Genomic DNA, 14,110 nt, shown 5'->3' with positions numbered 1-14,110 from the left:
ATGAATCTGACTAGCATCCATGAGGAAGCAGGTTCGATCCCTGGCCTTGATCACTGGGTTAAGGATCCGGCATTGCCATGAGCTATGGCGTAGGTCACAGATGCAGCTTGATCTGGTATTGCTGCTGCTATGGTTGTGGTGTAGGGCTGCAGCTACAGCTCCAATTTGACTCCTAGCCTGGGAACTTGTTAAATTTTTAGAGGTAGTATGGATTTTTATTGATAGAAGGACAATTCCAGCTCCTGTTTTTCTAACCCTGAGAAAATGCCTCGAGTGTGGCCCTAAAGATGAAAAAAACAAACCAACAACAAAAAAACCGCCATGTTGAAATGATGCACTGAGAAGGGCACATCACCTTTGTGGTTTTCTTCCTCAAGTCTATAACCTCAATCTAATGATGAAAAAAAAAATCATACAAACACAGATTGAAGGGCATTCTATGAAATGTCTGACCAGTACTCTTCAAAACTGTCAGGTTCATGAGAAAAGCAAAGGCTGCAGAACTGTCACTGACTGAAGAGACTGGGGAGATTGAGGTGGCAACTAAATACAGGATCCTGGACTGGATCCTTAAACAAAAAAGAAAGCAGTGATAAAATCTGGTAAAATCCGAATAAAGTTTGCAGCCTTATTTGGATTTTTCCAAATAAAGTGCTGCACCAATGTTCATTTCTTAGTTTTGATACCTGTACCATGGTTATATAAGAGGGTAACATTAGGTAAAGTTATATAGGTACTCTGTACTATCTCTGCAACTCTTAAGTTATTTTAAAACAAGAATTTTTAGAAAAAGCTAGTATGCTAGATGAAGTCATTAAGCTAGTAAATGAATCTGGTTGACCATTCTGCACTGACTACTTAAAGTATCTTTGTCTCTTCTCTATTTGCTACTCAACATAGCACATGCCATAATTCTCATTAGGTTAAAAACGTCAGTCATGCAGTTCCCATTGTGGCACAGCAGAACCTAATCTGACTAGGAACCATGAGGTTGCACGTTCAATCCCTGGCCTTGCTCAGTGGGTTAAGGATCTGGCGTTGCTGTGAGCTGTGGTGTAGGTCGCAGGTGTGGCTCGGATCTGGCGTTGCTATAGCTCTGGCATAGGTCGGCAGCAACAGCTCCCATTAGACCCCTAGCCTGGGAACCTCCATATGCCGCGGTGTAGCCCTAAAAGGACAAAAGACAAAAAAAAAACCCAAAAAACTTCAGTCATACTTTACTAAATTTAATGGGTAAATGCCTTTCTGAAGGTCTTGGGATATACTCTGGTAAAACTTAAGCATCTATGAATGTTAAAAAAAAAGGAGAAAAAATACTACAAGAAGATATTCCCAGATGCTAACCTAGCTTATATTAGGATGATAGGATTATGAATAGTTTTTTTTTCCTTAATTTTCCAAATTTTCTAAAATAAGGTTGTATTACTTTTATTAAATTAAAATATAATTTATTAATACATATACAGTTTAAAGTTACCTTCAGCAACATATTGTTAGTCTTTCAACTAGCTAATGAGAGAAATAAAAAAGTGGTTTCTCTATGTATTGCTAATTTAAGTATGGAGTGTACCGAAAAAAGAGATCTAAGATGTTTTTTAAAAAAATGACAGTGGAGGCTGGAGATAACCAGGAAGGACTACAGAATGGCTGAGAATTCAAACTTTGTTCTTATGTCTTCTGTAAATCCCAGAAAAAGAAATCACAAATCTGTGCTTAAGAGGGGGCATTTCATTTCACAAAGACATAGAGCTTCATTCAGGACATGTTTAAATGGGAACTAGATGTATGGCACTGTTCTAGGCATAGAAAATACCGAGGTAAACACCACAAACACAGTGAAAATGTCAGATGGTGCTAAATACTAAGAAGAGATTTGAAATCAGGTGGTGGTAATGGAGGTAGAAGGTTTAGATTAGACACTTAAAGGCAGTCTCTCTAAGGAAGTGAAATTTAAACTGAGGTGGAGTGAAAGCAAAGGGCAGCAATGTGACAATAACGAACAAAAAGATTACGGATAGCGGGAAGAGTTAGTGCCCAGGTCCTAAGGTTCAACTGATTTTGATATTTTGAAGTCATAAAAGGCAAGATGCCAATTCACGATGGGGCAAGAAGTTTTTTTTCAACAAATGGTTGAAAATGTTGCTGGGAAAACTGGATATTCACATATAAAAGGATGAAATTGGATCCCCACCTTACACCAAATTAACAAAAATTATAAATTTTATTTACAAATTTAAAACTTGTAAATTACAAAAATTACAAAAATTAACTCAAAATGTATCATACACCTAAATGTAAGAGTTAAAATTCTTAGAAGAAAACAGAGATGTAAATCTTTGTGACCTTGGGTCAATAGTTTCTTAGGTATGACACCAAGAGCACCAGAAACAACAAGAAGTGTATATATTAAACTTCAGGAGTTCCCGTTGTGGCTCAGTGGTTAATGAATCCGACTAGGAACCATGAGGTTGTGGGTTCAATCTCTGGCCTTGCTCAGTGGGTTAAGGATCCAGCATTGCTGTGAGCTGTGGTGTAGGTTGCAGACATGGCTTGGATCCCATGTTGCTGTGGCTGTGGCTGTGGCATAGGCTGGCAGCTACAGCTCCGGATTAGACCCCTAGCCTGGGAACCTTCATATGCTGCAGGAGGAAAAGGCAAAAAGACCAAATTAAAATAAATAAATAAATAAATAAACTTCAAAATTTAAAACTTTTGTACTGCGAATGACACTACCAAGAAAGTGAAAAGGCAAGCCACAGAATGGGAGAAAATATTTGCAAATTATATATCTGACAAGGGTCTAGTATCCAGAATATAAAAAGAACTTATACAACTAAGTAATAAAAAGGCAACCCAATTTTTTAAACAGGCAAAGGAATATGAATAGACTATTTCTTTAAGGAAGATATGCAAATGATCAGTAAGCACATGAAAAGATGCTTAACATTTTACATGAACATCATTACAAAAATGCAAACCAAAACAATGAGATAGCGCTTTACACCTACGAGGATGGCTATAGTAAAAAAGACAGTAAATACTAAGTGTTAACAAGGATGTGGGGAAAGAGTTCCTGTTGTTGTCGGAAACGAATCTGACTAGGATCCATGAGGACGCAGGTTTGACCCCTGGCCTCGCTCAGTGGCTTAAGAATCCAGCATTGCCATGGTGTAGGTCACAGACAATGCTTGGATTTGGCATTGTGGCTGTGGTGTAGGCTGGAGGCTACAGCTCTGATTCAACCCCTAGCCTGGGAACCTCCATATGCTGGGGTGGGTGTGGCCCTAAAAAGCACAAAAAAAAAAAAAAAAAAAAAAAAAACCACAAGATGTGGGGAAAATGGAACCCACCTATATCAATGATAGGACTGTAAAAAGATGCAGCCTCTTCAGAAATCAGTTTGGTAGCCCCTCAAGAATTTAAATACAGGGTTCCCATATGACCCAGTAATTCTACTCTTAGATATATATCTAGGAGAAACTGAGACAGTTACCATATGATTCACCAATTCCAGCCTACGTATATGCCCAAGAAAAATGAAAACACACATCTACATAAAACTTGTACACAAATATCCACAGCAGCATTATTCACAATACCCAAAAAGCAAAAATAAGCCAAATGTCTACTAACTGCTGAACGGATAAACAAAATGTGGTATATTCATACAGAGAATACTGTCTGGCTATATAGAAATGTTCTTCAGCTATAAAAAGGAATGAACTAAATGAACTACTGATATATACTACAACACAGATGAACCTTGAAAATATTAAGCTAAGTTTAAAAAGCCAGTCACGAAAGACCACATAGTGTATTAATCCATTTTTTTTTTTTTTTTTTTTAGGGCTGCACCCATGGCACATGGAAGTACCCAGGCTAGGGGTCAAATCAGAACTGCAGCTGCTGGCCTGCACCACAGCCACAGTAACTGAGGATTTGAGTCACATGTGTGACCTATACCACAGCTCATGGCAACACAAGATCCTTTGACCCACTGAGTGAGGGTGGGATTGAACCCGAGTCCTCATAGATACTAGTTGGGCTCATTTCCGCTGTGCCACAAGGGGAACTCCTGTATTATTCCATTTTTTAAGGTCCAAAATATGAAAATCCATAGAGACCAATAAGTAGATTAATGGTTATTTAGGGCCTGGGAGAGAGGGTAAGGATGGGGCTAAGAGGAAAAAGAGAGTTAATGATTATAGGGTTCCTTTTAAGAGTAAAAATATTCTAAAATTAGACTAGTGATGACTTTACAACCCTGTGAATATACTAAAAAGTAATGAACTATACATTTTCAATGGTGAATTGTATGGTTTATCAATTTACACCTCAATAAAGTATTAAAAATTATAAAAAGCTTGAGTTTTCAGTAATGGAAGGCTAATTTAGATTAATTCTCTAAGGACAACTAAAAACTTGGATAAATTAGATTAATTCTATAAATACTTACAGCACATAAATCATGTTCACAACACTGTTTTAGGCAATGAAATAGAAAAATGGTTTTCTTAAAAACCAGTAAAGACCTGACACACAGTGAGGAATCTCTGGCAAAATATCAAGAAGGCAAGAATGATAAGCCATGCATTAGCAGTCCTCAAAGCCACTTTCGTCTTGAGCACATCTGCCAAACAAGAAGACTCAGTTGCAAAACTGAGTTCCTCTTACAGCAGCTTCCTGAAGTGAGGATGATAAAGTAAATCCCTGGGTCCAAGAAAGGTGGGGAATATAATAAATTGGCCCCAGCCATTGTTTATACTGGGACCTATGGGGCCATGTCCTCAGGTAGAAATGAACCAAACTTGTTGGTCCAGCTCCAAGTCTTCCTGATGACTGAAGGAATCACAGACCTTCAGCTGGGCTAAATTACGTTAATCTTGGATAAATAGCAGCACCCTTCTAAAGAGATACACCCACTAAGACATAAGGCACTGGAATTGTCTGACACATAAATAAAAATAACAATGCTTACCCTGGCTAGAAAATCAAAAAACAAGAGTTTGAAAATATAAGCATGTAAGAAGAAACTAAAAAGTGACAAAGCAGACTTAAAAAAAACTTTCTAGAAATGAAAAATACAGTTATTGAAATCAAGAACTCATTTAGCAGCAGACTATGCACAGCTGAAAAGAGAACTAGTAAACTGGAAAACAGTCCTAAAAAAATTATTCAGACTGTGATGAAGAGAGACAGAGATGAAAAATGTAGGAAGTTTAAGAGACAGAGGATATAAGGAGAATGCAGTAGAGGTTTACTGGAGTTCCAGAAAAAGAGAAAGAAGCATACACAATATTTGAAGATATAAGAGCTAAAATTTTACAAATTAGATGAAAGACAACCAATCCACAAATTCAAGATGCCTACGAATCTGAAGAATGATTAAAAAACAAAAAACAAACCCATGCTTAGATACATCATAGTAAAATTGAAAAAATGGTACCCCCCACCCCGAAAAAAATCTTACGAGCAGACAGGAAAAAAAACCCAAGGTTATCTTCAAAGGAATCAGACTGACATTTGACTTCTCTATAGAACAATAAGAGAGAAGGCAGAGTAGTGATTATCTCCCACTAAATGAAATCCTATATCCAGTGCCAGCCTACAATCTTTCATCTTTTGAAAACATTCTTTGAGAGAAAATAAAGATTTTCAAACAAAACACAAATCTTCACTAAAGAAAAGTCTAAAGGGGAAAAAAAAATAGTCACAGACAGAAGGTCAGAAATGTAAGTGGTAAAAACACTGGTAAATCTAAATTTATCTTGACCGCATTAAATAAGTAGGAAAGGAAAAAAACAAAAACAAAAAAACCCCACATAAATCTAGCAGGACAAAAAGAAAGCCACATAAAAATCACTACCAGGAGTTATCTTGTGACACAATGGGTTAAGGATCTGACACTGGTTGTCACTGCGGTGGCTTGGGTTGGGCTGTGGCACAGGTTTGAGCCATGGCCCAGGAACTGCCATGTGCCATGGGTGCAGCAAAACAAAAAACAAAAATAAAACTACTGCTAACATATACTATATGTCTGACCATAGCCATGCACTGTTGTAAGCTCTTCACATATTTTAATTCATATATTCCTTACAACAACATTTGAGGTAGGTGATGTATCAGCCTGATATTAAGGAAGGGAAGACTAAAGCAAAGACTGGCATGTTTCAACAGATTGTGGAGGGCTCTAGAGAACTGGCAATATTCCATTTCTGACAGTGGTTAAACAAGTATTTGCTTCATAATTATACCATACTTTTACTTTATGTGCTTTTTATGTTACCATTATATTTCGCAGTAAGAAATGATAAATGAACAAAGGTAAATGTAGTTAAATAGTAGTGACTGAGGGAGAAAATGGAAGCAGAAAAATAGGTATACACTAGAAAATAAAATAAAAACATGATTCATATCTACATATTTCAGTGTAATTCTACTGTTCATTATTACTAATAAGCCTTAAACATAAACAATCAGTGACTTTCTTTAAGAGATACTTGTATTATAAACTGGGACAGGTAGGAGTTCTCGTAGTGGCTCAGTAGTTAATGAACCTGACTAGTAACCGTGAGGTTATGGATTCGATCCCTGGCCCCACTCAGTGGGTTAAGTATCCAGTGTTGCCGTGAGCTGTGGTGTAGGTCACAGACGCAGCTTGGATGCTGCATTGCTGTGGTATAGGCCGGCAGCTGTAGCTCTGATTAGACCCCTAGCCTGGGAACCTCCATATGCCTCAGCTTTGGCCCTAAAAAGACAATAAATAAATAAATAAATAAACAAACTGGGACAGGTAAACTGTAAGTAAAAGAAAATAAACTGACATTTCCTATGTTGTCTTTCAACTTTTTGGAACCATTTTTCTTTTTATCATCATGGTAGGTTCTAATCTATTAAAAACTGTTAAAGATTTCCTGCAAAGCATTTTCTGTACAAAAGCTTACCTGACTTCTCAGATAAAGGGAAAAGCCTGGCCAAAAACAGTTGAATTCGTCCACAGAAAACTGTATTCTGGGATTTTGATAATCTTCGTAGGAGATCTAATAACATAGGGAAATGAAGGTTACACAGAAGAGATCATTCTACGTTTATTATAATCATACCCAAGTTTCTTAACCAGTCTGTCAAAAGTATTTCCCTAAAGCAGTAGTTCTCAAAATGGAGGTAGAAACTATTACAAAGAAACACTAGAAAATTAGGAGTAGAATAAGTTTAGCATTGGCAAGATAAGCTTTACTAATTTTTTTTGGTTTTAAGTTTACACTAAGAACAGTAATAGTTTGAATTTTTTTTTTTATTGTGCTTTATTTATTTATTTATTTATTTATTTATTATTTTCCCACTGTACAGCAAGGGGGTCAGGTCATCCTTAGATGTATACATTGCAGTTACAGTTTTTTCCCCCAGTTTGAATTTTTATTAAAGTATAGTTGATTTACAATGTCCTGTCAATTTCTGCTGCACAGCAAAGGGACCAGCCATATATATATATATATAAAAATATATATATATAAACACATTCTTTTTCTCATATTATGAATGATCAGTTTTAATAAGTCAGGTTGGTATTTAAAAATAAATATAGCGATTTACTTAAAAAAACTTTATCATTTGTGTTTAATTCAACCACTTGTTTTCCTGGCCACATTTACTTTTTATAAAGCAATCATTTACCAATGAATTACTTACCATTACACATACGTAGTAAATAATTTTTCCCAGCAGAATAGAATGTATTCTGTAATTAAGAAAGAAATTATTATCATTGTTCTGAGTGTTCTGATTGTTGCACACTCTTCAGTAAGTCACAGGACGTGAAAAAAAATTTTTTTTCCTTTTTAGGGCTGCACCCATGGCATTTAGAAGTTCCCTGGCTATGGGTCAATCAGAGCTAAAGCTGCCAGGCTATACCACAGCCATAGCCACTCGGGATCTGAGATGGCTGTACAATTCACACTACAGTTCATGGCAGTGCTGGATCCTTAACCCACTGAGCGAGGCCAGGGATCAAACCTGCATCCTCATGGATACCAGTTGGGCTCATTACCGCTAAGCCACAATGGGAACCTCCTTTTTTTGTTTTTTTTGGCTGTTTGTTTAGGAAGTAAAACTCTAAAGAACATTAAAATGATAAGAACATTAACATGTGCTGAGAATCTACTGTGCCACTTTCACTTTTTTCAAGCAAATAAATTTTTTTTGGTTGCACCTATGGTATATAGAAATTCCTGGGCCAGGGATCAAACCCATGCCATGGTGGTGACCCAAGCTACTGCAGTGACAAGCCAGATTCTTATCCTGCTGCACCACAAGGGAACTCTTCAAGCAATTAACATTTTTAATGAAATAAATATATTTTCAGATATATAACAGAACATGATTCGAACTGTTTTAAGCATGTGAAAATGTGTGTTTTCAAGTTAATTGTTTCTACTCACATTCTGTACTTCAATTTTTTTCTCCATACATGACTCTTACTTGGCTTTTCCAAAAGAGCAGAATATTTTAACTATCATAGGAACAAACTTTTTGGCAATCAGCAATATTAGAAATAGAAGTCAAAAAAAAAAAAAATCTACACTCAGAACTCTGGATCTATTGAATGAAAATGTTAGCAGAAAAAGAAACTAAGGCACTTACTGATTTCCAAGTAGCAACATTTTTTTCCACAAAAGTGAATATTGTGTCACACTGATCCAAAGGAAGACAATCCAAAACATCTCCCAACAATACAAAAGGTGTAGATGCGGTACAAATACCTTCAAGTGGAACACAGGCCAATTTAAAAGTTTAGAATACTGTTAAGTAAAAGAGCCCATGCAAAATGATTCTGAGGAAAACCTTAAAGTTACACTTTGTCAATCCTACTAAGGCTGTGAAAGACAAGAAAAAGAAGGAACACAAAAGTCCCCAAGTGCGATATACTTAAGTAAGTTTTGGTATGTGATGATGATAATCATTCTTGATAATATTTCTAGAGCATTTACTCTATGTCAGGCACCCTAAGTGCTTTACATATACTAACACACGTAATCCTTATACCCCTATGAGGTAGATAATATTATCTCCAGTTGACAGAATGGGAAAACTGAGACACAGAGGAGTTAAATAACTTGCCCAAGATCACAGAGCCAGTAAGTGGTAGAGCTGGGATACGAACCCAGGTAGTCTGGCTCCACAGGCTGTTTTCTTCACCACTATGCTATTTAAAAGAATACAATGCAGCCAATTAAAAATGATGGTTATGATGATTCTAACAGCTTGGAAAATGCTTATTATACAACGTCAAGTGAAAAAGGCAGACTTCAAAACTGTGTGGATATTATGGTTATAACAATAAAATCTTTTAAAAAGACTAGAGAAACTAAAACCGTATACCAAAATAAATGATAGTTTTTTAAAGTAGAGGAATCATGACTAGTATTTTTCCTTTTTTTCATTTCCAAATGCTCCATAATCTTGCTAAATTTAAAATTTTTTTGTGATTTAAAAAGATATCAAAAAAGATAAAAGTTTTGATACCGATTTCAACTTATTAAACTTTTCAAAGTACTGTTTCAAGGGAAAAAATGGTAGAATAAAAAGTTGTTTATTTCTAAATTCGATGTTATTAAAGTAAAGCAATAAATTAAAGATCTTAAGGTCATCTACACTAGCTAAAAATACTTTTTATCTCCCTGCTCATTCTTCCTTCTATTTTAAGGTAATAGATACTAACACTTATTAAGTGTTTAAGTATTTACTTAAGCATGGTATCTACAAATAAAAATCTAGGGGTCACTATAAGCCCCAAATACTGCATTAATATAGTATCTTCAGAAAAAGGAACTCTGCTCTTGCAAGATCACATCTGGAATGTGACATAAGGGATACTGCCTGGAACCATTGAGGCACAAAGCAGCAAATTTCAACTCAATCCACAGGAGGTCTGATAATCCAAACGATAACTGAAATCAAATAGTGAGCTCCATCAACGGGAGTAGAGGCTGGATGACCACACACCAAGGACATTACTGAGGGCAGACAGGGCAGGCCAGAAACAAGACTGGACTAGATGACCTCTAAAGTCCTTTGGCACTTCAATCTGTAATACTTTATGTCCTGTACATCCAAGAGATTTGAGAGGCATACTCCCTGCATTAGCTGCAGTACAGTTTGGCAAAAGTTAACTCTTTAATAATTACAGAACTTAAGAAAATTACCTAGATTTCACTTCCAAAGATTCTGATTCAGTAAAACTAAGCTAAGGCCTTGCAATCTCATTTGAAAATGGAGATTCACTGGGCATCCTGATGAGCAGGGTCACAGCATGATCCTTCAGCACTTTCATAACCTGTGTCCCAGCCTCTACACCACTCTCTCTGCTTCATCTTAACCTTAGGACACAGATACCCACTTCTCAATTCCCAAACACTTTGCTATGTTCATACTTGCGTGGTTTTGAAATGCTTTTTTCTGCCTTTTTTCCCTCTACCACGTGGTAAATTCCTACTTTGTCTTTCAAAGCACAGAGTACACAGTGTATCTAAAAAACTCTTGATACCTTTGAGCAGGCCACTCATCTATGCTTCTAAAGCATACTATACATAAATTATAGCACTTATCATATCCTAAGTGTTTATCTTTGTTATGGAGACTATTGAGTTTTTAAGTGTAAGTATTTTCAAACGTTTACACCAGTAAAGAGTCTGACACTGAATAGCAGCTCAATAAATATCTGCTGAGCTGATTGTAATAAAACATTTATGAAAACCTGTCTTACAAATTAACAGTACATAACTTCTCTCAAGAAGAAATTTTCCCATTAAATTAAAAAGGCATTTAAACTTTCATTTAGGTTTAACTAAGTTCTTAAGTCTTCACCTTTCTCAACTAAAGTTCTAAACACAGACTCTAGAACTTCAAGATTAAAAATATTACCAGTCCATAAGAGCATCTTATCAGGATAACCAATCAAGTAAGTAGATGGTGCGAACTGTTAGGAACTGGGCAAGGAAGTCTCCATTGTAGAACTAACTCATTTAAGTATGCTTAATGAATGAATGATGAATAATCATCTTGTATAAGAGTTTAACACCTAAAGTTAAAATGAACTACGCTTAAGTTCACAAAATGGCTTGGTGCTAAGCTGGAAGACCACTTTTAGCTTGTATGTTCCAGTTTTTGTAAGAATAAGTATTAAAATTATAAATGTGAATAATGCTTACAGATTAAAAGGCACTTTTCACATAAATTATATGAATAAATCAAATGAGTACTTTAACCAAATTGGTTAAAGGAGAGTAGTGATGAACTATTTTTTCATGGCTTCTTTCTGCAAATATTTAATGAACTACTACTATTAGTCATTGTGTACTTACTACATGCTTTTTTGAGTTTCTTGAAACTATCCCCCACTGCCACTGCCCCATTTTAGCAGTCCTCTACCTAGTTTCCTGCCAACAGTTTCTCCCAATCCAACACTTCTCCTACAGGTCCTCTTCAGCATGGCATACTAACCCCTTTATAAATGACCCTGACCTACCCCTTCTGCTTCTTTCCTCACTGTTCTCATCCTCCTCTCACCCTTCTGCTCCCCAATTTTTTAGTCATGCTGAACTAGACCTTTATAGTTATACCCTTCTGTTTCTGCCTGACAAATTAACCATCCCTCATATCCCATGTTAGTTTCCTCTCTAAGACCACCCTGATTCCTTCAGACGCTGAAGGAGAATCACTTCAACCATAGAAATTACTCCCTAAGTGGGACATTTACATGTATGTTTCCTCCGTTAGTCACTAGGCTCCTTGCAGGCAGGTAAAATGTTTTATTCACCACTGAAGCTCCAAGTTCTATCTCAGAACCAGGCATAGTCTATATGCTCAAAAAATATTTACAGAGTGAACAAAACAAGTGGAGAACAAAAGAAGTACCAACATGTGCACTATATACTAGTGATGAGAAGTGTGAGCTAATTTCGCTAGGACTTCTGGGCAAAGTGGGTAGGCAGAATCTGAAAAATGAATAAAATGAGATAGGCAGAGAGGTATGGGGAGAATACATTTTAAATAAAGCATGCCATGCCCAAGATTACTTTAAAAAAAAAGAAGACCATACTTACCTTCAGTTACTCCCCCAATAGCAAGAGAAATAATAGCTAAAACATTTTCACATGATGAATGATTTATCTACCAACAGAGGAGAAAACAATTTAATTTAGGAGCCAGAGTTTAGACTAATTCTATAAGAAAAAACCTACCCTCTGACATTAAATTGACTATCACAAATACTGGATAAAGATATTTCTCACAGAAGATAAAATTACTTTCTACAGTGAAAATTTTAAAAATAAACAGTAATAGCCCTAACTGTAGAAGTATATCAAACAGCAAGTTTTTCACTTAAAATCCAATGGTCTTAGGAAAATGGTTATATTAGCATGATTAAGTCTTAAGCTAATCAAATACAGATGTGCTGAGGCCACAATTCAATGGCACAGGACAAAGGCAGGACTCGGGGAATTAACTGTATTGGTGCATCGATATGTCTGAGGGAGGGTTTTAACAGGAGAGAGGTCATGCTTAGGTTTGATAACATCCTAAAAACCAGCATTTACTGAATATTCTTTAAGTGCCATTTTATACAACCACCTTGAAAAAAATAGTAGTTCCCCTCTTACAAACGAAACTGAGGCTCAGAAAAGCAAAGTAACTTGCCCAACGCCTGACAAGAAGTAACTAGGTCTGAAAAAGAGGAAAGACTGAATTTGATTAAAAAAAAAATTGTCCAAAAAAGAAAGAGCCACTGTTTCACCATGAGAAAAGGATCAGGTTTGCTGGGACCCAACCTTTGCTAAACAAAGAATAAACTCTTGAAACTTCTCCTTTCCTTTCATTCAGGTGCTCCGATAATGGTAAATCAATTCAGATTTTTCTTTTTTGTCTTTTTAGGGTCGCACCCATGGCATTTGGGGGTTCCCAGGCTAGGGGTTGAATCGGAGCTGTAGCTGCTGGCCTACTCCACAGCCACAGCAACTAGGGATCTGAACCGCATCTGCAGCCTACACCATAGCTCACGGCAACGCTGGATCCTTAACCCACTGAGCGAGGGCAGGGACCGAACCTGCATCCTCATGGTGCTAGTCAGATTTGTTTCTGCTAAGCCAAGATGGGAACTCCAAATTCAGATTTTTCATGTTTAAATTTCTCTACTGAAGTTGGATAGGTTCTTGGTATTTCTGTATGCTAACCGCTGAAGGGGTGCCATAGGAAAAATAAGGGCATGGAATCCCAGCTCCCACAATGAAAACCCTTGGACTAGACCTTGTGTGCCACTGCAGGATGTGTCACCCTTTAATCAGCAAAGCAAGAGGGCGCACCTTCAGTTCTAGTTCTTGCTCAGGAAGACCTCATATCAACTTAAACATATTCACCTGGACAGGGCTCTACTCATTGATTAAACCAACCTTTAAATTGCACCTGTGTTATCAAAACCCCTAATTATAACATAACTCCTATAGTTGACTATGACCAAGTCAGATTTCACAAAATGGCAAGTTCGGTCTTGAAAAAAAAAAAATGTTTAAATAGCCATTCTCAAAATAAAACCAATTTTAAAAGTATTATTAATTTGCCAGCAAAATTTTAACAATAAAAGAAAAACATACTTACAATTTCTTCTTCTAGAACACCTCTAAAAGCTTGGTCAAGGGTACATTTTTTTTCATTTTCACTATTAAAAACAAAAAACACCTGCATTTTTAAAACAGCTGAGGGTAAGTATAATGATTTCAGCAAGCCTATTTCATGGATACTAACACCTTACCTGCCAGGTAACTGGCTGAAGGTATTCAGCAATGGCTTGATATTTTTGTTGTTTAGGGCGTCTCTGGTAGATTTCTAGAAAAATAAAAATAGCAAATAAGTAGAGAAATTTTTGCTTATTATTTACTGAAGAATACATCAATGCATATACATCAATAGTATGTCTTAATAAAAAATGTCTGTATCTGGAAGAATTGACCTATCAGTCATTCTATCAGTAATTCTTATTCAAATGCCACTTACGCATCATTTATTTTGTCTCTTTTTTTTTTTTTTTTTTTTAGGGCGACACCTGAGGCATATGGAG

The 14,110-nt window shown here is 36.4% G+C and overlaps 1 protein-coding gene across 2 annotated transcripts in view; it reads right to left on the bottom strand.

The window, feature by feature from the left end:
* The window catches only part of THOC1 (THO complex 1), a 48,864-nt gene that overhangs the window by 31,081 nt on the left and 3,673 nt on the right, over positions 1-14,110 (bottom strand). For both annotated transcript variants that reach the window (XM_021096158.1, XM_021096157.1), the window contains exons 2-7: positions 13,805-13,878; positions 13,651-13,711; positions 12,102-12,168; positions 8,641-8,759; positions 7,690-7,738; positions 6,945-7,040 (exon numbers count right to left, since the gene is read on the bottom strand). In XM_021096158.1, the coding sequence (XP_020951817.1) occupies positions 6,945-7,040; positions 7,690-7,738; positions 8,641-8,759; positions 12,102-12,168; positions 13,651-13,711; positions 13,805-13,878 (466 nt within the window). The remainder of the gene's footprint in view (positions 1-6,944; positions 7,041-7,689; positions 7,739-8,640; positions 8,760-12,101; positions 12,169-13,650; positions 13,712-13,804; positions 13,879-14,110) is intronic.

This window comes from Sus scrofa, chromosome 6 (assembly GCF_000003025.6).
Source record: "Sus scrofa isolate TJ Tabasco breed Duroc chromosome 6, Sscrofa11.1, whole genome shotgun sequence".
Lineage (NCBI taxonomy): Eukaryota > Metazoa > Chordata > Mammalia > Artiodactyla > Suidae > Sus > Sus scrofa.
The sequence above is the reverse complement of the archived record's forward strand: the minus strand, read 5'-3'. Positions and strand labels throughout refer to the sequence as shown.